The sequence below is a fragment of the Athene noctua genome, chromosome 6, assembly GCF_965140245.1.
Source record: "Athene noctua chromosome 6, bAthNoc1.hap1.1, whole genome shotgun sequence".
Classification (NCBI taxonomy): Eukaryota; Metazoa; Chordata; class Aves; order Strigiformes; family Strigidae; genus Athene; species Athene noctua.
This window is the reverse complement of record NC_134042.1, coordinates 17782672-17801167: the sequence shown is the minus strand read 5'-3', so window position 1 is coordinate 17801167 and position 18496 is coordinate 17782672. Positions and strand designations below refer to the sequence as shown.

The 18496-nt window shown below is 33.9% G+C and overlaps 1 protein-coding gene across 1 annotated transcript in view; it reads left to right on the top strand.

The window, feature by feature from the left end:
• The window catches only part of RYR3 (ryanodine receptor 3), a 241883-nt gene that overhangs the window by 182929 nt on the left and 40458 nt on the right, over positions 1 to 18496 (top strand). Inside the window, exons 66-74 of the mRNA XM_074909779.1 lie at positions 1321 to 1641; positions 3684 to 3924; positions 5450 to 5537; positions 5652 to 5744; positions 10335 to 10349; positions 13353 to 13523; positions 13992 to 14051; positions 15157 to 15288; positions 16151 to 16263. Of these exons, the coding sequence (XP_074765880.1) occupies positions 1321 to 1641; positions 3684 to 3924; positions 5450 to 5537; positions 5652 to 5744; positions 10335 to 10349; positions 13353 to 13523; positions 13992 to 14051; positions 15157 to 15288; positions 16151 to 16263 (1234 nt within the window). The remainder of the gene's footprint in view (positions 1 to 1320; positions 1642 to 3683; positions 3925 to 5449; positions 5538 to 5651; positions 5745 to 10334; positions 10350 to 13352; positions 13524 to 13991; positions 14052 to 15156; positions 15289 to 16150; positions 16264 to 18496) is intronic.

The following is an 18496-nucleotide window of genomic DNA, read 5'->3' as shown; positions in this document are numbered from 1 at the left end:
AAGGGGGAAAAAAAAAAAAAAAAGGTGTTTGCTCCTCTCCAGATAATAGTAGTCGAAAGAATTTGTAATAATGAATGAAAGACAGATATATGTTTCAGAGAACTCCTACTATTGCTCTTTGATTTACTTCTCATGTTAGCCTTGCACTTTGTTGAGACTGTGTTAACATTGCTCCTAGGATATTTGGATATTTTTCTAAATATGATGCTTGAATTCTTTTCTTAAACTGCATATTGTGGTATTTGAAGCTTACTTGAAGATCTTACCTACATTACAAAAATTTTTAGAAAATTGTACAGTTGTGTTCTTACTAGCAACATGCAAGAGGTTTAATATCTTATTTATGTGAACAGGAAAATTATCTGTATTTTGTTATGTTGCCAGTACTCCCGTGCAGTTAGGTATAGGGAATTCCTGACAGAATATGACTTTGATTCCATAAAAACTTAATCAAATCAGCATGAGTCCTACATAGATTTTCTTTGCTTGCTTTTATCCCGACTTACTCTTCATGGACCATCATATTTCAAAGTATTTCAGTATTTTCCTTGTTAATCCATGTAAGAGACGTTACCTGACAAAATAATTGTTCCTCTAAACAAACAAACAAAAAAGTAGGTAGACTGATGATTCCATATGCTTCATAACGGTTTTCCCATCTAAAATCAGTTATGGAAAAGCTTTGAGCTAGCCCTTCCTTCCTGTCAGCTCTACTTTATAGAAGCAGCACTGGTGGAAGAAGAATTTTGCTAGAGTGACTGTAATTAGATTATGATAGGTCGTTAATTGCTGAATAAGTACCCTTCAGTTTCTAATACAAGCCTCTGACAACTGGAAATCTTTCCTGGCATTTTTATTATGAGATAGATGTGCAGAGTTCATGAAATGGGTACAGTTTAATCTCAGCCATAGTTTTGAGCTGTTTGTTTCCTTTTCCCTGAGGTGGATTTAATCTTTTGCAAATTGACACGAGTTGTGAATGATTATGGAAACAATGGCCAGAGTTCATCCAATATTGATATAAGCTCTCCGTTCTACACTTTTACACAGCTGATCTGATAATTGCAGGACACCTTATGGTAAAGCCATAACTTTATGGCAGCTATTGTCTACATCAGTGTTATATGCATATCATCAGAAACACATAATTTATGAGATGAGAGACCTATATACCCTAAAGTCTTATTACAGTTATGTCTGCCCAAGTCAGTGACAGGGAAAAACATGACAATGTTATTTGTATTTAAAATTTAAACATAGATGAACGTACATGTTCTCTTTTGTTAATGACTCTTTTTTCTCTTCTGCCTTTACTTGCAGTTCTAGGCATGCCTGATACAGTAGAAGAGATGTGTCCAGAGATCCCTCAGTTGGATGGACTAATAAAGGAAATTAATGATTTAGCAGAATCTGGAGCAAGGTATACTGAAATGCCTCATGTAATTGAAGTTATCTTACCCATGCTGTGCAACTACTTGTCCTACTGGTGGGAAAGAGGAACTGAGAGTGTTCCTCAAAGTACTGGGCTTTGCTGTACAATGATAACATCTGAACATCTGAGCATCATTCTTGGAAACATTCTGAAAATCATTAACAACAATCTGGGAATAGATGAAGCATCTTGGATGAAAAGAATTGCAGGTACTGTAAATATTTTTAAACAGTAATTGTACCTAATAATATTTAATTACTTTGCTACACTTTACCATATTACCAAGTGATATAATAATAAAAAATTAAAATAAAAACAGCAAGAAAGAAAGATAAAAAGTAGATAAGTAACAAAAAGATAAATATATTTTACTTTTTATTATTATTTTATGCATGCATTGTAGCATCAATGTAAGCACAGAGCTTTCTGTACAATGTAATGAATTTTGAAAATCTTAATTCTCTATGCACTGTGTAACAGCCTTTGCATTTAATTTGGAGTTGTGAATTCCACTTATTTTCAAGACACCCAAGGACTGAGTATTGCAGTAGAGAGTATAAGTCCTGTGAATTCTTTTCATGAAATATCAGGACAAAAGATAAAGTGTATATGGTGAAATAATTCCAGGAGTAACCCAAGTTCAGAATTAGTTGCTCTACCTGAGTAACTGTGCCAGCTATTAAATGAGCAGGCAGATTTCTCAAAATGTCCTGTAACATTTAGTAGCTAGCTAGCTAAAGAAATTTACTGCTGTGGTTTAACCCTAGCCATTAACTAAGCACCACCCATCCACTCGCTCACTCCCTGTCCAGTGGATGGGGGACAGACTCAGAAAAGAGTAAAAGAGAGTAAACTCGTGGGTTGAAATAAAAACAGTTTAATAGGTAAAGCAAAATAGGAATTAATTTACCACTTCCCATTGGCAGGCAGGTGCTCAGCCGTCTCCAGGAAATCAGGGATCCATCATGTGTAACAGTTACATGGGAAGACAAATGGCATCACTCTGAATGCCCCCCCCCCCCCCCCCCCCCCCGCCCCTTCCTTCTTCCCCCAGCTGTATATGCTGAGCATGACATCATATGGTCTGGGATACCCCTTAGGTCAGTTGGGGTCAGCTGCCCTGGCTGTGTCCCCTCCCAACCCCCTGTGCACCCCCAGCCTACTCGCTGGTGAGGTGGGGTGAGAAGCAGAAAATCCTTGACTCTGTGTAAGCACAGCTCAGCAGTAACAAAAAGATCCCTGTGTTATCAAAGCTGTTTCCAGCAAAATCCAGAACATAGGCCCATACTAGCTACTGTGAAGAAAATTAACTATCCCAGCCAAAACCATACAACTGTATCCAAATTTTATCATTCATCTTAAACAGTGTAAGAGTATAATATGCAATAAGTTGTCAGGAAAATCATAGATTCATAGAATCATAGACTAGTTTGGGTTGGAAGGGACCTTAAGGATCACCTAGTTCCCACCCCCCTGCCATGGGCAGGGACACCTTCCCCTAGCCCAGGTTGCTCACAGCCCCGTCCAGCCTGGCCTTGAGCACTGCCAGGGAGGGGGCAGCCACAGCTGCTCTGGGCAACCTGTGCCCGTGCCTCACCACCCTCACAGGGAAGAATTTCTTCCTTGTATCTAATCTAAATCTGCCCTCTTTCAGTTTAAAGCCGTTGCTTAACTGTAGAGACCACTGCTTGCAGTTTTGTAGTGGCTGCTTATCTATGTAGGGAGATAATGTGGTTCTTCCAAGGATTTTTGACATAGGCAATCTGCTTTTTGTTATTAATGCTTGTACAAAATATAACTATGATCTTGAATTAGTCATTCATTCTTTGCATTTTAGTTTGCCCAAGGCAAAAGAGATAAAAGAATTCTTCCAGAACACTGTCCTCTGACCGTATTCTGACACTGTGTACAAAAAAAAACCACAAAAAAGCCCCCAACGGTATTTTATGAGGACTTTGTGTCTCAATCCCTACTTTGTTTAGCTTCTAAGTTAGAGACATGTGACTTGCCGAAATCATGGTGGTTTAATTGACATAAGGTCGAAATACTTATAATCTCAGTTCCCAATAACTAGCTTTTAATCTATCAATACACACAGTTGTTTTAAAACTATATTCATGGTTTTATTAATATTCACAGAAATATGTGAAGCACTATGACCTATATGTTTTCTAGCACTGCAGAGTTCTTATTAAGATAAAAACCATCAATTATGCATTAATCATAGGATAGCTTATATTTTTACTTATAGTTTATGCTCAACCCATCATCAGCAAAGCCAGGCCTGATCTGCTCAAAACTCACTTTATTCCAACACTGGAGAAATTGAAGAAGAAGGCTATAAAGATCGTGGTGGAAGAAGAGCAACTGAGAGCAGATAGTAAAACTGACACCCAAGAAGCTGAGCTACTCATTCTTGATGAGTTTGCTATTCTCTGTAGAGACCTTTATGCCTTCTATCCAATGTTGATACGTTATGTAGACAACAACAGGTAAATAAAAACTAATATTTGAACTCATATTTATTAGTTAATGTGCTGGAGTCCATGATCAAATAATCAGAAAGAACACAAGGCATTTAATGTTATGCTGAGAATCAGATCCTAAGTATTTTAAGATTCTTAACTTACAGAATGATATACCTTGAATTCACACCTTTTTCTTACATGCATTTGGCTCATTTGGTTGTACTGTAACTGCACTATTATAATTGAGAATGCATATCCCAACCAGAATTGTGCTACCACAGCCCAATGACATTACAAATGCATATACCTTTCAGAAACTAAAAACCAGCTAAACCCTTTAACTGCTAATGAAGGGCTGAAAACTTATTTTGCCTCAGTTGAATCACTCTGTTTGTAGATGATGACCACAAAGATGTTAATCATTTGTGTTGATTTTTTTAAGACAGAAATAAAAAGTTTTGGACAACACTGTATTGCCTTTGGAGTTACCAGTTTTTCTCCTCAACCATTTAATGACGGTTTATTCTGTGCTTACACTTCCCCTTTCATTTGTCCCAGAATGTGACCCCAAGATGCTCTTCAGAAGAATATCTAAAGTATTTCTAGTATCTCAGTATCTACAGTATCTTAACCCTATCCTTAATAACGTTGTTCTGTATGCAATAATTGTCTACTTATATATTTTAGTCATTAGTACATACTGGGATAGTTAGGAGCATTTTCACTGCATGCATGATCATTTATGCTGTGAACTAATTTACACTGAGAATTATTTGCTTTTTATATATAACTCAAGGCTTTACTATGTCAGACCTTGTTGGCAAGGAAACACTTTAAATTTTTAAAAAACACAGATTTAACTGGGCTGTGGAGAAATTCAACTAGAAAGATAGAGTTAATGAGCATAAGTTACAATATAATAATTCTTTCCATGTCTGCTGTCAGATGCCTGCTTTATGTATGGTCATATTAATGCATTTTAATTTAGAGAAATTTACAGGGGCTGCATTTGTTAGTTCATTTCCCCGAGTTTTCTGAGCATCTTTATGTAGATGGACCCGGACTGAAGTTGTATTAGTTCCTGAATTACAAAAATAAACCACATTAAGCAGTCCTTACAGCTCTACCCAGTCACTCATTTCCCTGTACTCTTCCTCCTCTCCCCATTATAGTGTTTTCTTCTGGATCAGCACAAAATTTTCATAACAAAGTTTTATTAGGGGGGGAAAGAAAAAAGAAGATAAATACTCAGAGAAAGAGTTCTGCTTTACAGTCAAGTCTGTTTTCTAGTCTGGTTCACAGAATAGGCACAAAAATAATGTGTGGCACCATGGGGAGGAGGAGCAGGCAGCAATAAGTAGCCAAGAATGGAGATGAGTTAAGTGGTCATGAAAAATGGTCTCTCTAACTATGGCCATGGAAAATTGAAGTGATTCTCATAAATTCCAAGACTGACCATACAAATGTAACCTGATCCATTAGAGATTGTTATATTCAGTCGTCTTATTTAAAATGTCTTATTTTAAATTTCTCTTGTTTTTGTAACTAGAGCCAATTGGCTGAAGAAACCAGATGCAGATTCTGATGAACTCTTTCGAATGGTAGCTGAAGTTTTTATCCTGTGGTGTAAATCACATGTAAGATAAGATGCATAATTTTTCTTCCATTTCAGTTTGTCTTTAAATATAAACGTGGTACATGTGGATGAATGAAACTCCAGGTGATATTTATTTTTTTCTTTTCATCTTTAGAATTTCAAAAGAGAAGAACAAAATTTTGTGATTCAGAACGAAATCAACAATTTGGCATTTTTAACAGGAGACACCAAGAGCAAGATGTCTAAAGTAAGTTAATAAAAATTTGTGGATCAGTTAAATCTTCAGCATGTGCTTAGTGTGTTGTAAGAAGGCTCTGAAAATCTACTCAGATTACAGCTGTTGTGCTGGTAGGAAAAACAAAACCTTGGTGGTAGACATGACAACTACTACGCAAAGTACAGGCTATGTACCTTACAGTTATTTATTAAATGTCTGCTAAGTAGTCGAAGACATAAAATTTAAAATAAAGGTCTTGGAAAAGATACATGTATAATAGAAAATGGGTTGTAATATATAATATGGATTGTTGATCTTTCACAAAAAAAGAAAACAGGTAGACTATTTTATAAAAGCAAGTGAAGAAACATTGGTTGCCTGATCTTTTTCTTGTGAACGTCAGTCAGTATTGTTCTGTCAGTTTTGATTGAAGAATGCTGTCTTTGCATATACCTCTTTATTCATATACATAGTGTGCCATGTGTGCACTATTTTTCTTGTTTCTTATTAATGACCACATTAATTTCTTTTTTGCTCATTTTCAATACGACAAGATGCTGATATGATGGCTGGAAAGTGCATTTGTTACCTGTATAATAGAGAAAATGCATGTTGTCAAGGTAAAAAATGCCTCTTTGACATTAGCTGAGGAAGACTGCCTTACTCAACTAAAGCCAGCTGAAGTCTAATTCCAAATTATCTGTGGTAAATGTAGCAAAGAACCCTTTGGTTTATTCATATTTGCAATGCATTTGGAGTAATCCTACTTTGAAAGTGTTCCAGAGAAGTGGGGGAGTTTATTGTTCTGTATTTCACTATATTTTGAATGTCTGTAACCTAGCTACTGTAAGTCCAGCTTTAGACAATAAAGAGTCAGATAAAATGTGCCATTATATTTCATTCTTTTAAATTTTTTAATTATTTTAAAAAACGTTTGCTTCTCTTCTATTTTAAGTACCGAAACTTAGTTAAGCCAAACCCTTTCCATACTGGAAAGTTTACAAGCAAAAATAACAGATTTTCTGTTCATCATTAGTTCATGACTTACACTAAACAACAATTTAAACTATATAGACAATTCCAGAATTTTGAGAAAAGGAAATTTATAATATTCCTTGTTTTCAAGATGCAGCTCATTGAGACTGTATGATAGAATAGAAATGTTTGTATTCTTGTCATTAGCAAGATGAGTAGTGGGCACAGCCAAGGGTATTTGATGATCAGTTAGTTGCACAATAACAGAGTCTAACCTGTAGCGCTGTACTTTTATGATATGGCAATCACTATACATACATTTAATACATACACTTTGACATTATGTGTTAGAATTGGCCTGAGGAGCCAAGAATTAGGTGTACTTTTTTAAAAACATGACAGATTAGAATCAGGTGATTCACGTTTAGTCTAAATTCTGTCTCACTGCATTACTGATAATAGGATAATATGATGTAAACTGTTAGTGACATATTTTAGTCAGTCTGGCATGACAGCAGTGACAAAACAAATCTTTACAAAATAAAGAATATGTATCCCTCATACTGCTCCATTTTGAATAAAATCACAGGACTTTAACATCAAGAATCTATATGTCCCAAAACTGTAAGAGTTTGGTTTTGAGATTACATTCTCAAATGCCTGTTGTCTATATTTAAACATGCAGATATATTATGTATAAATATGTAAATGCTCTTTTTTTCATATGGGTATACAGTACAGGGAGATTTTTTTTTTTATATGCGTATATTTTTTGGTAAACATTAATATCAAATCATAGCATTCAGGGACACTGCATGGTTTTTGCTAATATAGGAAGAAATAAAGGAACATAATTTTCATTATTTAATATTTTATTAATATGGTACCATATCTGCAGGAATGACTGAAGAACAGTTGATCATTTAGGTAGGCATTTGTTTCACGAGTTACAATACATAAGGCATCTTTTAAGGTGTTCTATTGGTTTTCTATATATGGTTTCTAAGCAGGAAATGGATAACATTTCCTAATACATAATGTAAGTGCCCCCAAACCAGTGCATTCATTAAAGCATGCATTTAGATCTGAATATATTTTTTTAAAAAAGTCTGCATAGTTTAGAATAAAAAATAAATTCTCTAAGTAACTGAATTTCAGGACTTCTTACAAGGGTTGATAATTATTTATATAATCAGAGAATAATCAGTAGAGGACATTATGTTAAGGAATATGATTTTTATAATTTTTGATTTAATATTAACTTTCAGGTCAGCAAGTAGTACATTAATAGAACAATTAGCACTTTTCTCTTCATCACCAGTTCCTCTTTATTCACATTTTTAGTGGAAGCAAGCATATCCTGTATTTATCAAGCATGAGAATATGAATATGAACATTGGCTATTAACAGTTGGCCCAAGACAGAGCAGTTCGGTGTCTCTTAAAGTAGTAAAGCCCATGCTGATCTCAGACTGCTTTAGACAACTGTCTGTCTTACAACATAGACTTCGTATTTTTCCTAATATACAAGATACTGTGATAGTACTAGTGTGTAAGGTATGGAAGGTCCTGTATCTTTACATGCCATATGCAAAAAAAAAAAAATAATGCAGAGTATGAAGGATTATGATTAGATTATTTATCATTAGCTAATAGCAGGGATAACAAATGATTCCTTGTTACAATCAATAAATTAAGTTCCCATTGTGTTTTGATTATACAATATTAACTTTGATATTTTCTCAAATAAATGTATTAACAGCTGAGCAAGTTTTTTAATTTTTCTTTTCTAAAAAAATGGCAGCAGATTGCTCGAAGGGGAATGGTAAGTTAGAGAATTTATAGTCTGAGAGAGACTGGTAACTTAGATTGCGTTGAAATAACAGATTTGTGATAGAAGTGTTGAAATGGAGAATTTAAACACATTCAACTCTGCTAATCTGTTATTTTTGAACCCTTCATAGGTTTGTTGATAAAACAGCATTTTGATTATGATTCAATGACATCCTATTGTGTTTTACAGTTAATTGGTATAAAAGATTAAGCATATACATATACATGTACATAATAGATGTGTAATACATATGTGGGCAATTTTTCTGTGTAAGTTTTAGAATCAAAATGAATGTCTGGCTGGACATATAACCTCAGTTGCTAAACACTTGCATAAAGTACAGAAGTTTTATTTGACTGGCCCTCATTATTAATTTTTTTATAGCTTTTTTTAAAAAGCATTTGCATAGACCTATTATAGAAGTTTGAGGCAGTCATAAAATCCATTTGTATTATGAAACAACATTGTGATTTGTGCCCATTTGTAATATGTAATACATATTAGTTGCAAATTTATGATAATTAGAGGATTTCATGTTAGTATTTTCTGTAATAATTTTAGATCTCTTCTTTAAGACTATTTCAATTGCATAGAATACGTATCCTTTAGATATACTGTGGTAAATCAAGAGTGGATTACTTTTATGGTCATCTCTAATAAATGAAATATAATTAACATCTTGTCTTTACTTACCTTCAGTGTATATCTGCTGAGCCATGTCTGTGCAGCATCTACATATTTCACGCAATTGAAATTTTCAATTAAAATTTGCTGTTTGTCTGAGTAAGGTATTGAAGATTCTAAGATGCTTAACAATTTGATGATTAGTCTTTCAGTCTTTCTTGACATGTAGCTGGTTTTCTTCACTATGTGATATAAATATAGTAGGATATAAAAAGAGGCTTTAAAAATAGCTTGTCTTCAAAATTTTGAGGCTAATTCAAGAATAGAAAGTTACTGTTAGAGCTATCACAGAAGGAGGGGGTTGTTTGTGTTAATGGTTTTTTCTGTTTGTTTTTAACCAACAGTTTTCTATAATATTTTTCCCATGCCTGGTCAAGGATTTTTTTGAGTAATAGTTGATTTTTTGGCCATTTTACCATAACTACATGGTTCTGTTGTTATCTTCTTAAGCTTACCTGACACAATGATAATGTAGTGTTGACTATGGAATACATGTTTGTTTAAGTGTATTTATGGTAAAAAAACCTGTGTATGTATGAGAGTTACAGTTGAGTTTATAATAGTGTTCTCAAAATGGGTACTGCTGAGAGATATAAGCTTAAGTCAAGTTTATCTCACGCTGTCTCCAAAATAGTAATGAGCTATGCAATGGGAAAATATATCTGTAAATGCTGCATCTTCACAGTGATAGTTTGATTTCCATTTCTAAACATAATTTTTGTCAATCATATTTTGGTGGGTAAAAGAGGTAGAAAGAGCTATTTTGGTGAAAATGTGAATATTTTTCATTACTGGACCATGCAGGATTCCAGACAGTTTCTTCCTTTTAACAACGGAAGAAGTGCAGTAATTAGTATACGGATTTGCTTACTGGATGTACTTCCTTATGTGCTGAAGAAGCAAATTGTAGTGCTGAACAGCAACAGATAAATTCAGAAGTTCAATCATTTAATAGGGATTAAGCTGAATTTGATTATACACTTACAGCCTATTGGTTTAGCTACAAACTTACTTAGAATATTTTTATTGTCCTGATAAAGTTGAGTATGTTTATTACTAACTTGTAAAATTATCATCTTTTCATCTCTTTTACTTATGTTTTTTCCCCTTTATTTTTCTTTCATACAGGCCATGCAAGTAAAGGTACAGGTCAAAGTGCATGATGTGTCTTTGTTTCAGATTTAGAGATGATCAGGCTCCAAGCATTCTTTCCATTGATCACAGCAGTGGCGTCACAAAGTAAAGGCCCGGGTTCCACCTACTAAAAATTTTCTCCAAGTTAAAGTGGCATTAATGGACCAGAGCAGCTGGAATTCCCTTTGGCTCTCTCACATGTTGCTTAATGTGAAAATGTAGTAAAACTACTTTTTCTAGTTATTTAAGATGTACATTCTGCCTCTGCTGTCTTTCTGCATTCTGACTTTTTGGTAATATATTGAAGCAGACATTGTAAATGCAATACCTAAGTAGAGTCACCAGAAACATGTATTTGGCTTGTGATATTCAAGAAAGATATTCAGGGTAAATGTGCTACAAACTATACCCTGTCTGTAGATGAATAGAATATTGTATTAGAACCAGTAAGTTTAGATTTAGATATAGAGTTGAAATTCTACATTTTTCCAAAATTGAAATGTTCTTTACTAAAGATGTGAGGTGTGACAAAGCTTTTGAATAATCATTGTGTCTTTTATTTAATGTATTCAAAGCGTTGTCTCCAGTGAACCGTAGTCCACCTTCCTTTGAATCATTCATATTATCTTTTTTTAATATGAATTTCTAATATAGATGAGTACTTTCTGACCTATGGTGTGTTCTTCATTGGGGAAGCAGAATGAACAGCAAAATGGAGCATAAAACCCTTTCATCTTTCCTTTCACCCTGTGTGCTGAGAAGCACACGTGATGCTGTGAAGACTTTTTAATCAATGAAATTGGAGGCATAAGTTAAAAAGTGAGCAGTTGTGTTAAACTGATTTCATGCTTTGCTACTGTCAAACTTCCCTAGGTATATAGAGTAGGATTTAATAAATACTCTCATGATAATGTCAGAAAATTGTAGGTTTAAGGAGGGTTGGAAATACTATAAAAATATTAATTCCATCATCTTAACCAATATTTCCTGGGGTTTTTTAGTATAAATAAATTCCTTCTTCTTTCTGATTATATAATTATTATGAATCTACTGGAGAATCTGTAATTTATTTTCTATGTATGTTTGCTGAAGAAATGTCCATTTGTGTGTTTAAATCCTCAGACAAGTAAGATCGTTTTGTGTTGTTAAGCAACAAGATTGTATCATTCTTCTTGTTGAGGTCCTTTTATCTCAGTTAATTATTTAGGCAAAATATATCCAATTTAATGCTCTTTAAGGTATTGTGTTTACTCATATAGATGCATATTAGAACTGAAAGAGACATAATTTTATTGTCATTTAGGTTTCTGTCTGTGACTATACTTACACATTTATCAGCAGGAGTTTTGAATTCACAGACAGCAGAATTTGATGGCAAAGGCAGAATGGATCTTCTTTTCAAGTTTTAAAAATATTCAGGTTTTAAGGCTCACCTATCTTGTTCATACCTAGTTATTAATCTCAAGTGAAAATAAAGAAAATTGGATGTGTAAAATGTCCTCAAGCATAAAGATGCAGAAAAGTAAACCAGTATCTCCTCTTCTTTTGTTGTTTTTTTTTTTTTTTTTAAATATATCTCTTACCTATTTTGTTATTCCTTATTTGAGATGCATAGTGACGCCACTGGAATATAGTGATACATTGTGGGATTCGTTTGTCTGTTGTCAATGTAGAGTACAAATAATGTCATTATTATAGCCATTACATCACTGCTACTTCTAAGGCACTTCCAAAAGCAAAGCTTTGAGGCAAAGTACTCTCTTGCAATTGTTAGTTCCTTAAGAAAGGAAGCCACATCCGTTGTGTGTTCCCTCTGACCTGCCAAGTGCTCAACACCAGCTACGTACACAGAGATTCACCATCTAGAAGACAGAATTTGCCAAAATTTACCACTGAGTAGAATATGTGTGGCTGCCATTTTTTCTTCCAGTGATTATTGTGATAAAAGTGTGATAATAATTGGTAAATAATGAATTGCAATTGATTCTGCTGTATCCTTATGTGGAACTACACAATGTATTATAAAAACAGTGGTCAGTAAAAATTAATTGACAGAGGGAAAAGGATGTGGAGGGTTAAATGCAAGCATTTGCTATTTTGTAGTGTTGTATAAGCCTTGAGGCCTAGTCCTGAAATCTTATCTTGGGCAAAACTCCCCTTGAGTGTAGTAGGAGTTTAATCTAGGTACAGAATTCAGAACTAGGCTATTTTTATGTTGTTGTTGTTTACCATATGTTCATTAAATATATGAGTCTGTTCTAAAAATTTTGATTCACTGTCTCATAAATGAAAAGTTGTGTATGAAATGTTGTACAGTGTCTGTTCTGAGAAGATAGGGCAAATGTTACTCTGTTGTGCTGTTTACTTCCCTGTGTCTTTTGTTTTCCTTTTCCTATTACTCATGATCTTCAAAGATACAGAATACTTAATTTTTCATCCCAGATTTTCTTTTATTAGTCAAAGACAAAGGGCAGTGCTTTTCCCGAAGGCATTAATTTACGGGCATTTATTTGAATTGAATCAAAGCCCTTTAGATACTGGTATTTTTCAGTTGAGACAAATCAGACAATATTAATTCGTTCAGATCCTGGATAACTACGTTTATGTAAGTTTCTAACAAAAATGTAAACATCCTGAATTTGTCTCTATAACATTGAGAACTAATAGTGTCTCCTGAGACTGACTCAGCTTTTAATTTTGGGGTTGTTTCTCTTTGAGAGGTAAGATCCAGAAAACATAGTTAGATTCATATGTATGAATGCACACAAAAGTATGTTACTACTATAAAAATATTACTGTTACTGCAGTCTCTGCAGTGGCACACACCAAAAGTATTCCTTTACATTTCCTACTCAAGACTGTACACCCTTCCTCTAATGCAGAATTTTAAATTAATAGTACTATAATACATCAGGAACATAGTTTCCTTGGACCATTAGGGGGAAGAGCATGTTGGAAAAGTGTGTGATCAGAGGATTACAGTCATTTACTTTTCTATTATTTTAATTATAGTCTGGAGGACAAGATCAAGAGAGAAAGAAATCAAAACGTAGAGGAGATTTGTACTCCATACAAACATCCTTGATTGTAGCTGCTCTTAAAAAGATGCTACCTATTGGTTTGAATATGTGTACTCCTGGGGATCAAGAGCTCATCTCTTTGGCTAAGACTAGATACAGCCATGTAAGTGTATACTTTGTAACAGTTTTTAATGCAAAATAGGCAGAACTTTATAAACTGAACTTTGAGGCATGGCTATCTAAGCAGTCAATATAATTAAATATATCAATGTACTATAAGCAATTATAGCTGCTAATTGTGCTTTCACAAGAAAAAGTGGTGTGTATAGACAGCTGCCATCATTTCCATGTCATTTTCCATTTGTATACAACATACTTTTTTACATAGGCATATTCATTTGGACCAAATATTGAAATACCATTAGTTAGCTTTAATTCTCTTCAAAGTTTAATCCTTGTTTTGTGGTCAAAATTAAGGAAAGCCTTTGTCCCGTGCCTTTCTGGTAACTTACGTACTTTGAAAACAGAAGAATTTCAGTTTCAATATTAAAATAATAGCTTTTCTATGTTATATATGTTCTTATGAGATGAATCATAACCTGAATTGAAAAATACTTCTACCTTTCTACAGAGGGATACCGATGATGAAGTCAAAGAACATTTACGTAACAACTTACATTTACAGGAAAAGGTAACATAAATAAAATCTATCTTGAAGATGCTGATGTGCATTTTTAAAACACAGAAGTCACAATTGGTTTGTTTATCGTGATATGTGAAAAACAAAAACAAAGAGAATGTGAAAAGCTATTAGAAAAATTGCTGGTTTAACATTTTTCTTCATAATTTTTTCATGACAATAATTAGTTTATTTGTAACCTTGGCTGGTACTTTTCAAGTTTCAGGAAGTCCAATAGAATGGGAAAAGTGTAAAGAATTGAGATACTGGTAGTTTTAAAGCTATTATTATTTAGAATCAACTTGATCCAAGAAGAAGAAAAACCCAGTATTTCAGCTTCCCTTATTCAACTTAACTTGCATTAATGATTAAGTAGTATTTTAAGAATATATGCAGTTTGAAGTGACTATGATAACGAAAAGTTTGTGTCATCTTAACACGCAAGAGTTTTACATGCACATTTATGTTCCTGCTTTTTATATGCTGAATACACAGTCAAAGGTGATACCAAATGGTTTCCTCATAATTGTGTAGACATAAATAATTTAGACCATTGCCTACAGTCTTTGAACATAATAGGAGTAACGAATCTGACATGGGAGATGACTGTCTGGTTGCTATAAATTTGTGCTTACATAAATTTAAATTGGACACACTAAGTAATTTTAACGTACTTTTTCTATTTCTGTCTTGCAAAAAACCCAAGACGTTTGGCTGTAACTCTTCACCTGCTGAAATTCCAGCTGACTTTTATAGACTCCATAAAACAGCTTTCTGCTGTTGGTGGTGAAGTTCTGCAAGGAGTTAAACTCAATCTCCATACTATATGTGCTTCCTTATTTTTAATTAGTTAAATGGGATACATAAGTCCAGGGTGCTTTATTTGCTTTCATGAAATGAAAATACAGAACCTTGCTGAAGAATTTAGTTCAGTTACCCAATGAAACACAGAACCTAATGCCATTTTCCTGAGCTGCTAGAAGATTTTAACTAAAAGGGGACAGATGAAATGGGTATAGTTATAATGTTCTTTATTATACTAGGAGAATAATAGTGGTGGTAGTCAAATTCAGTATCTTTATTCAGCAGTTTACATACAAAATATGTTGGTTTTTAGTCTGATGATCCAGCTGTGAAATGGCAGTTAAATCTGTACAAAGACATTTTGAAGAGTGATGAACCTACTGACCCTGAGAGAAATGTGGAACGTGTGCAGAGGATATCAGCTGCTCTGTATCATCTGGAACAGGTTAAAAGTTAAATGTCTATACTGTGTTTTAAATTAGCTTGAGTTCTTTTTTCCTTGTAGAGATTATTTTGACTTCAGTCACGAGTGTCATTATTAAAGTTTCCGGATAAAAATTATTTTAGTGCATGCATTCATGTGCACATACATGCACATACAGATGTCTGCATATGCAAAGCTTTTAATGTAATCTGTTGGAGTGCCTCAGTTTACCTTCAGGGAAAGCTCAGGATGTATTTACCTCTGCAAAACTTTGTGGACAGTTGCAAGAAGTATAGTATACAAATCATTACTATTCAGTAGCTGCAGAATCTGTCATTTTAGGAACAGATGTTTGTATGTGCACTTATTTTTAATACACGGGTTTTAGCCCATCTCCTATTTCTGCACCTGAGGATGCTGTAGCAACGTTCAAATTGGTTGCCTGTTCATTTAATTGATAAAATTTAAATACAAAAAGGCATTTGTACTCTTCCCACATAAAGTTAATCTGTTTCGTTCACGAGTGATATAGCACAGAAATTCATTCACATAAACAGTTGAATACAAGTAGTTAGAAACAGACAAAATAGCTGTTTTGGAATTTTACCAAGGAGTCCCACACACGAGATACTTTGGCATCTTGAGTTTTTCTGTGTAAACTGAGAGGTGCTATATATAAGGCCCCTAGTATTTTTTCTTATTAATTTAAAAACAAACAAAAAACCAAAATAGAACTCCCAAAAAAGCATTTTTTTTTCAGATGATGGGGAGCGTTTGTAACATTTTCTAATTTGCTAACTACATTAAATGTTAGCTAAAAAGAAAGTTTTGAATAACCACTGAAAACTTACCATTGTATGTACTAGAAGATATTTTCCCATAGGTTGAACAACCACTGAGATCAAAGAAAGCTGTTTGGCACAAACTCCTGTCAAAACAACGCAAAAGGGCTGTTGTTGCATGTTTCCGAATGGCACCGTTATACAACCTGCCAAGGTAAATGGCTTACAGGTTTATTTTTTCATAACTTTTTTTTACATTTCTGAGTGCAAATATTGCTTGTGTGTATACCTACAAGTTTATTGATTGTTAGGCCTATGTAATTTTGTTTGAGACAAAAGAGTTGGTAAGTTACCAGCTAATTCCTCACAGTAGCAAAATACTTGTCTCGTGACAAATAACCAGAGGGGGAAAAGACCATAGGAATTACACTGCTTCAAAACCAAAATGCTTCATTTTTGTCAGCTGTTACTCTGTATAGTTCCTTGAGTTATTTGTGAAAATTCTTAAGATGTTGCTGTTTCTGTCCCTTTTTTGCCTCTGATTGGTTGCTCTTTTTACTCTTTATTCTCCTGTGTTTGTATTCTTTTCTCTTTTTTTAACTTTGTATGGCTATTCCTCTCCTATTGCATGAATGCTTCATGGTCTTTAGCTTGCCTGAGGCAATCTCTAGCGCCTACGTCTGAATGTTATATGCATTAAAGTGGCTATAGGGGCAGAGCAGTACAGAATAATATTTTGGACTTGTGTGTTGCTCTGCTTCTTAATCCAGTTGAATGTAGATACCACAAAGTCCAAGATAAAGTGCATCCTTTGCCTGGAGCCATATACTGCTTTAAATAGAATATTAAGACCATGCAGCATTGGGGTAATTTACTTTACCCTGTACCTTCTCAACAAATCTGCTTTTTGTTCAGATACAGCCTAAGCACATCTTTAAGTTTGCTTTTCACCTTATTCTGCACTTTTTCACCTTTCATGTTTAATGTTTTTGTTCAAAGATTGTTTGCAAATTATTTAACAGAAGAATTGCATTGCATTTTTAAATGCCTTTATTAAAGCCAGTCTACATGCTTGATGTTGGCTGACTGTCTGTAGCTGTGTCACTAACATATTGGAAGAATATTAGGTTTGCACAAGACAAATAAAAAGCTAGGTATACTGTAAAAAGCACACTTCATTCCTTTACCAAATGTAGTAATTCTAGACTGCAATAACTTCTCTAAGTTGTCACACTAGCACCAAGCAGTCTTTAAAGAACCAGAGAACTGAAAACATTTAAGTACAACATAAAGCAAACTGGCTAGCATCAACCATTTCATCTTCAAGAATTGTGTTTGGAAAAACAAGAGGAAGTGCTATGAACAGCACCCATTTCAGTATAACATTTTTGTGAGCATTGGGTTTTTTACAACCATATGGATTTATCACTTCTTAAAATGTTTGGAATACATATAATCACCCAGATGATCAAAGTGGTTCATCTTACTTTTGCCTTTAAAATAAACCCCACTTTTATCTATTATTTTTGAGGTTGATGGAACACTTGCCAAGGGGCAAAATGGGTTATGAATCTGTATTTTCATTTTCAAGAAAATATGGAGTAATACTCATTGAAGTAGAACATTTACATTATCTGTAATTTTCATTTAAAACTTTTGTGTGTTAAAATATTGAGGTTAGTTCTTCCCAAAATTTATGGTAGATTTTGTGGTGGAGTTTACTACTAATTTAAATAGGAACTTGAGGCAAATCTTTCCAGTTATTTCATCTTGTAGATTCTAAAAATGATCTGTCATTAAACTATTTTAGCCAATTAATTGTGGTATCTGCACTTCAAAACGGGCAAGAGTGTGACGCTTCAAGCTTAGAATCATAACATCATAGAATGGTTTGGGTTGGAAGGGACCTTTAAAGGTCCTCTAGTCCAACTCCCTTGCAATGAACAGGGGCTTCTAGGTGTATTGCTCAATGGATAAGTGCAGATCAAAGTTTTAATATTAATTAGTTTATAGACATATATTTTTTTAGATAAATCATAGGATTCTGATGGTAAAAAAAGGCTATCACAGTATTATGCACCTGTAACTATCTCCATCATTTAAATTGATTGTGTTGTTAAGACATTTCTAGCAGGGTACGATTAATTCTAGGAGCTATGTAAATCCCCTGAGCCAGAGTTTCAAGTGCAGCTCTCCTTATCTTGTATATTTCCTTATTTTAGTCATAGTTTTATATTGGGAGTGTTAGTTCTAAATTTGATGCTAGAATCAATTAATTTAAAGGGCAGTAAGCAAGAATTGTGGTACCCTTTCACTTATCCTAGAAAAGATTAATATCTTCCGTGAATAATGAGCTCTTTTATTTGAATGTTTTCTGGAGACTTAGGTGTCTTTTAATATAATTTAATGTTAAATTCAAATTTTAATCTAATTTTCTTCAAAATGCA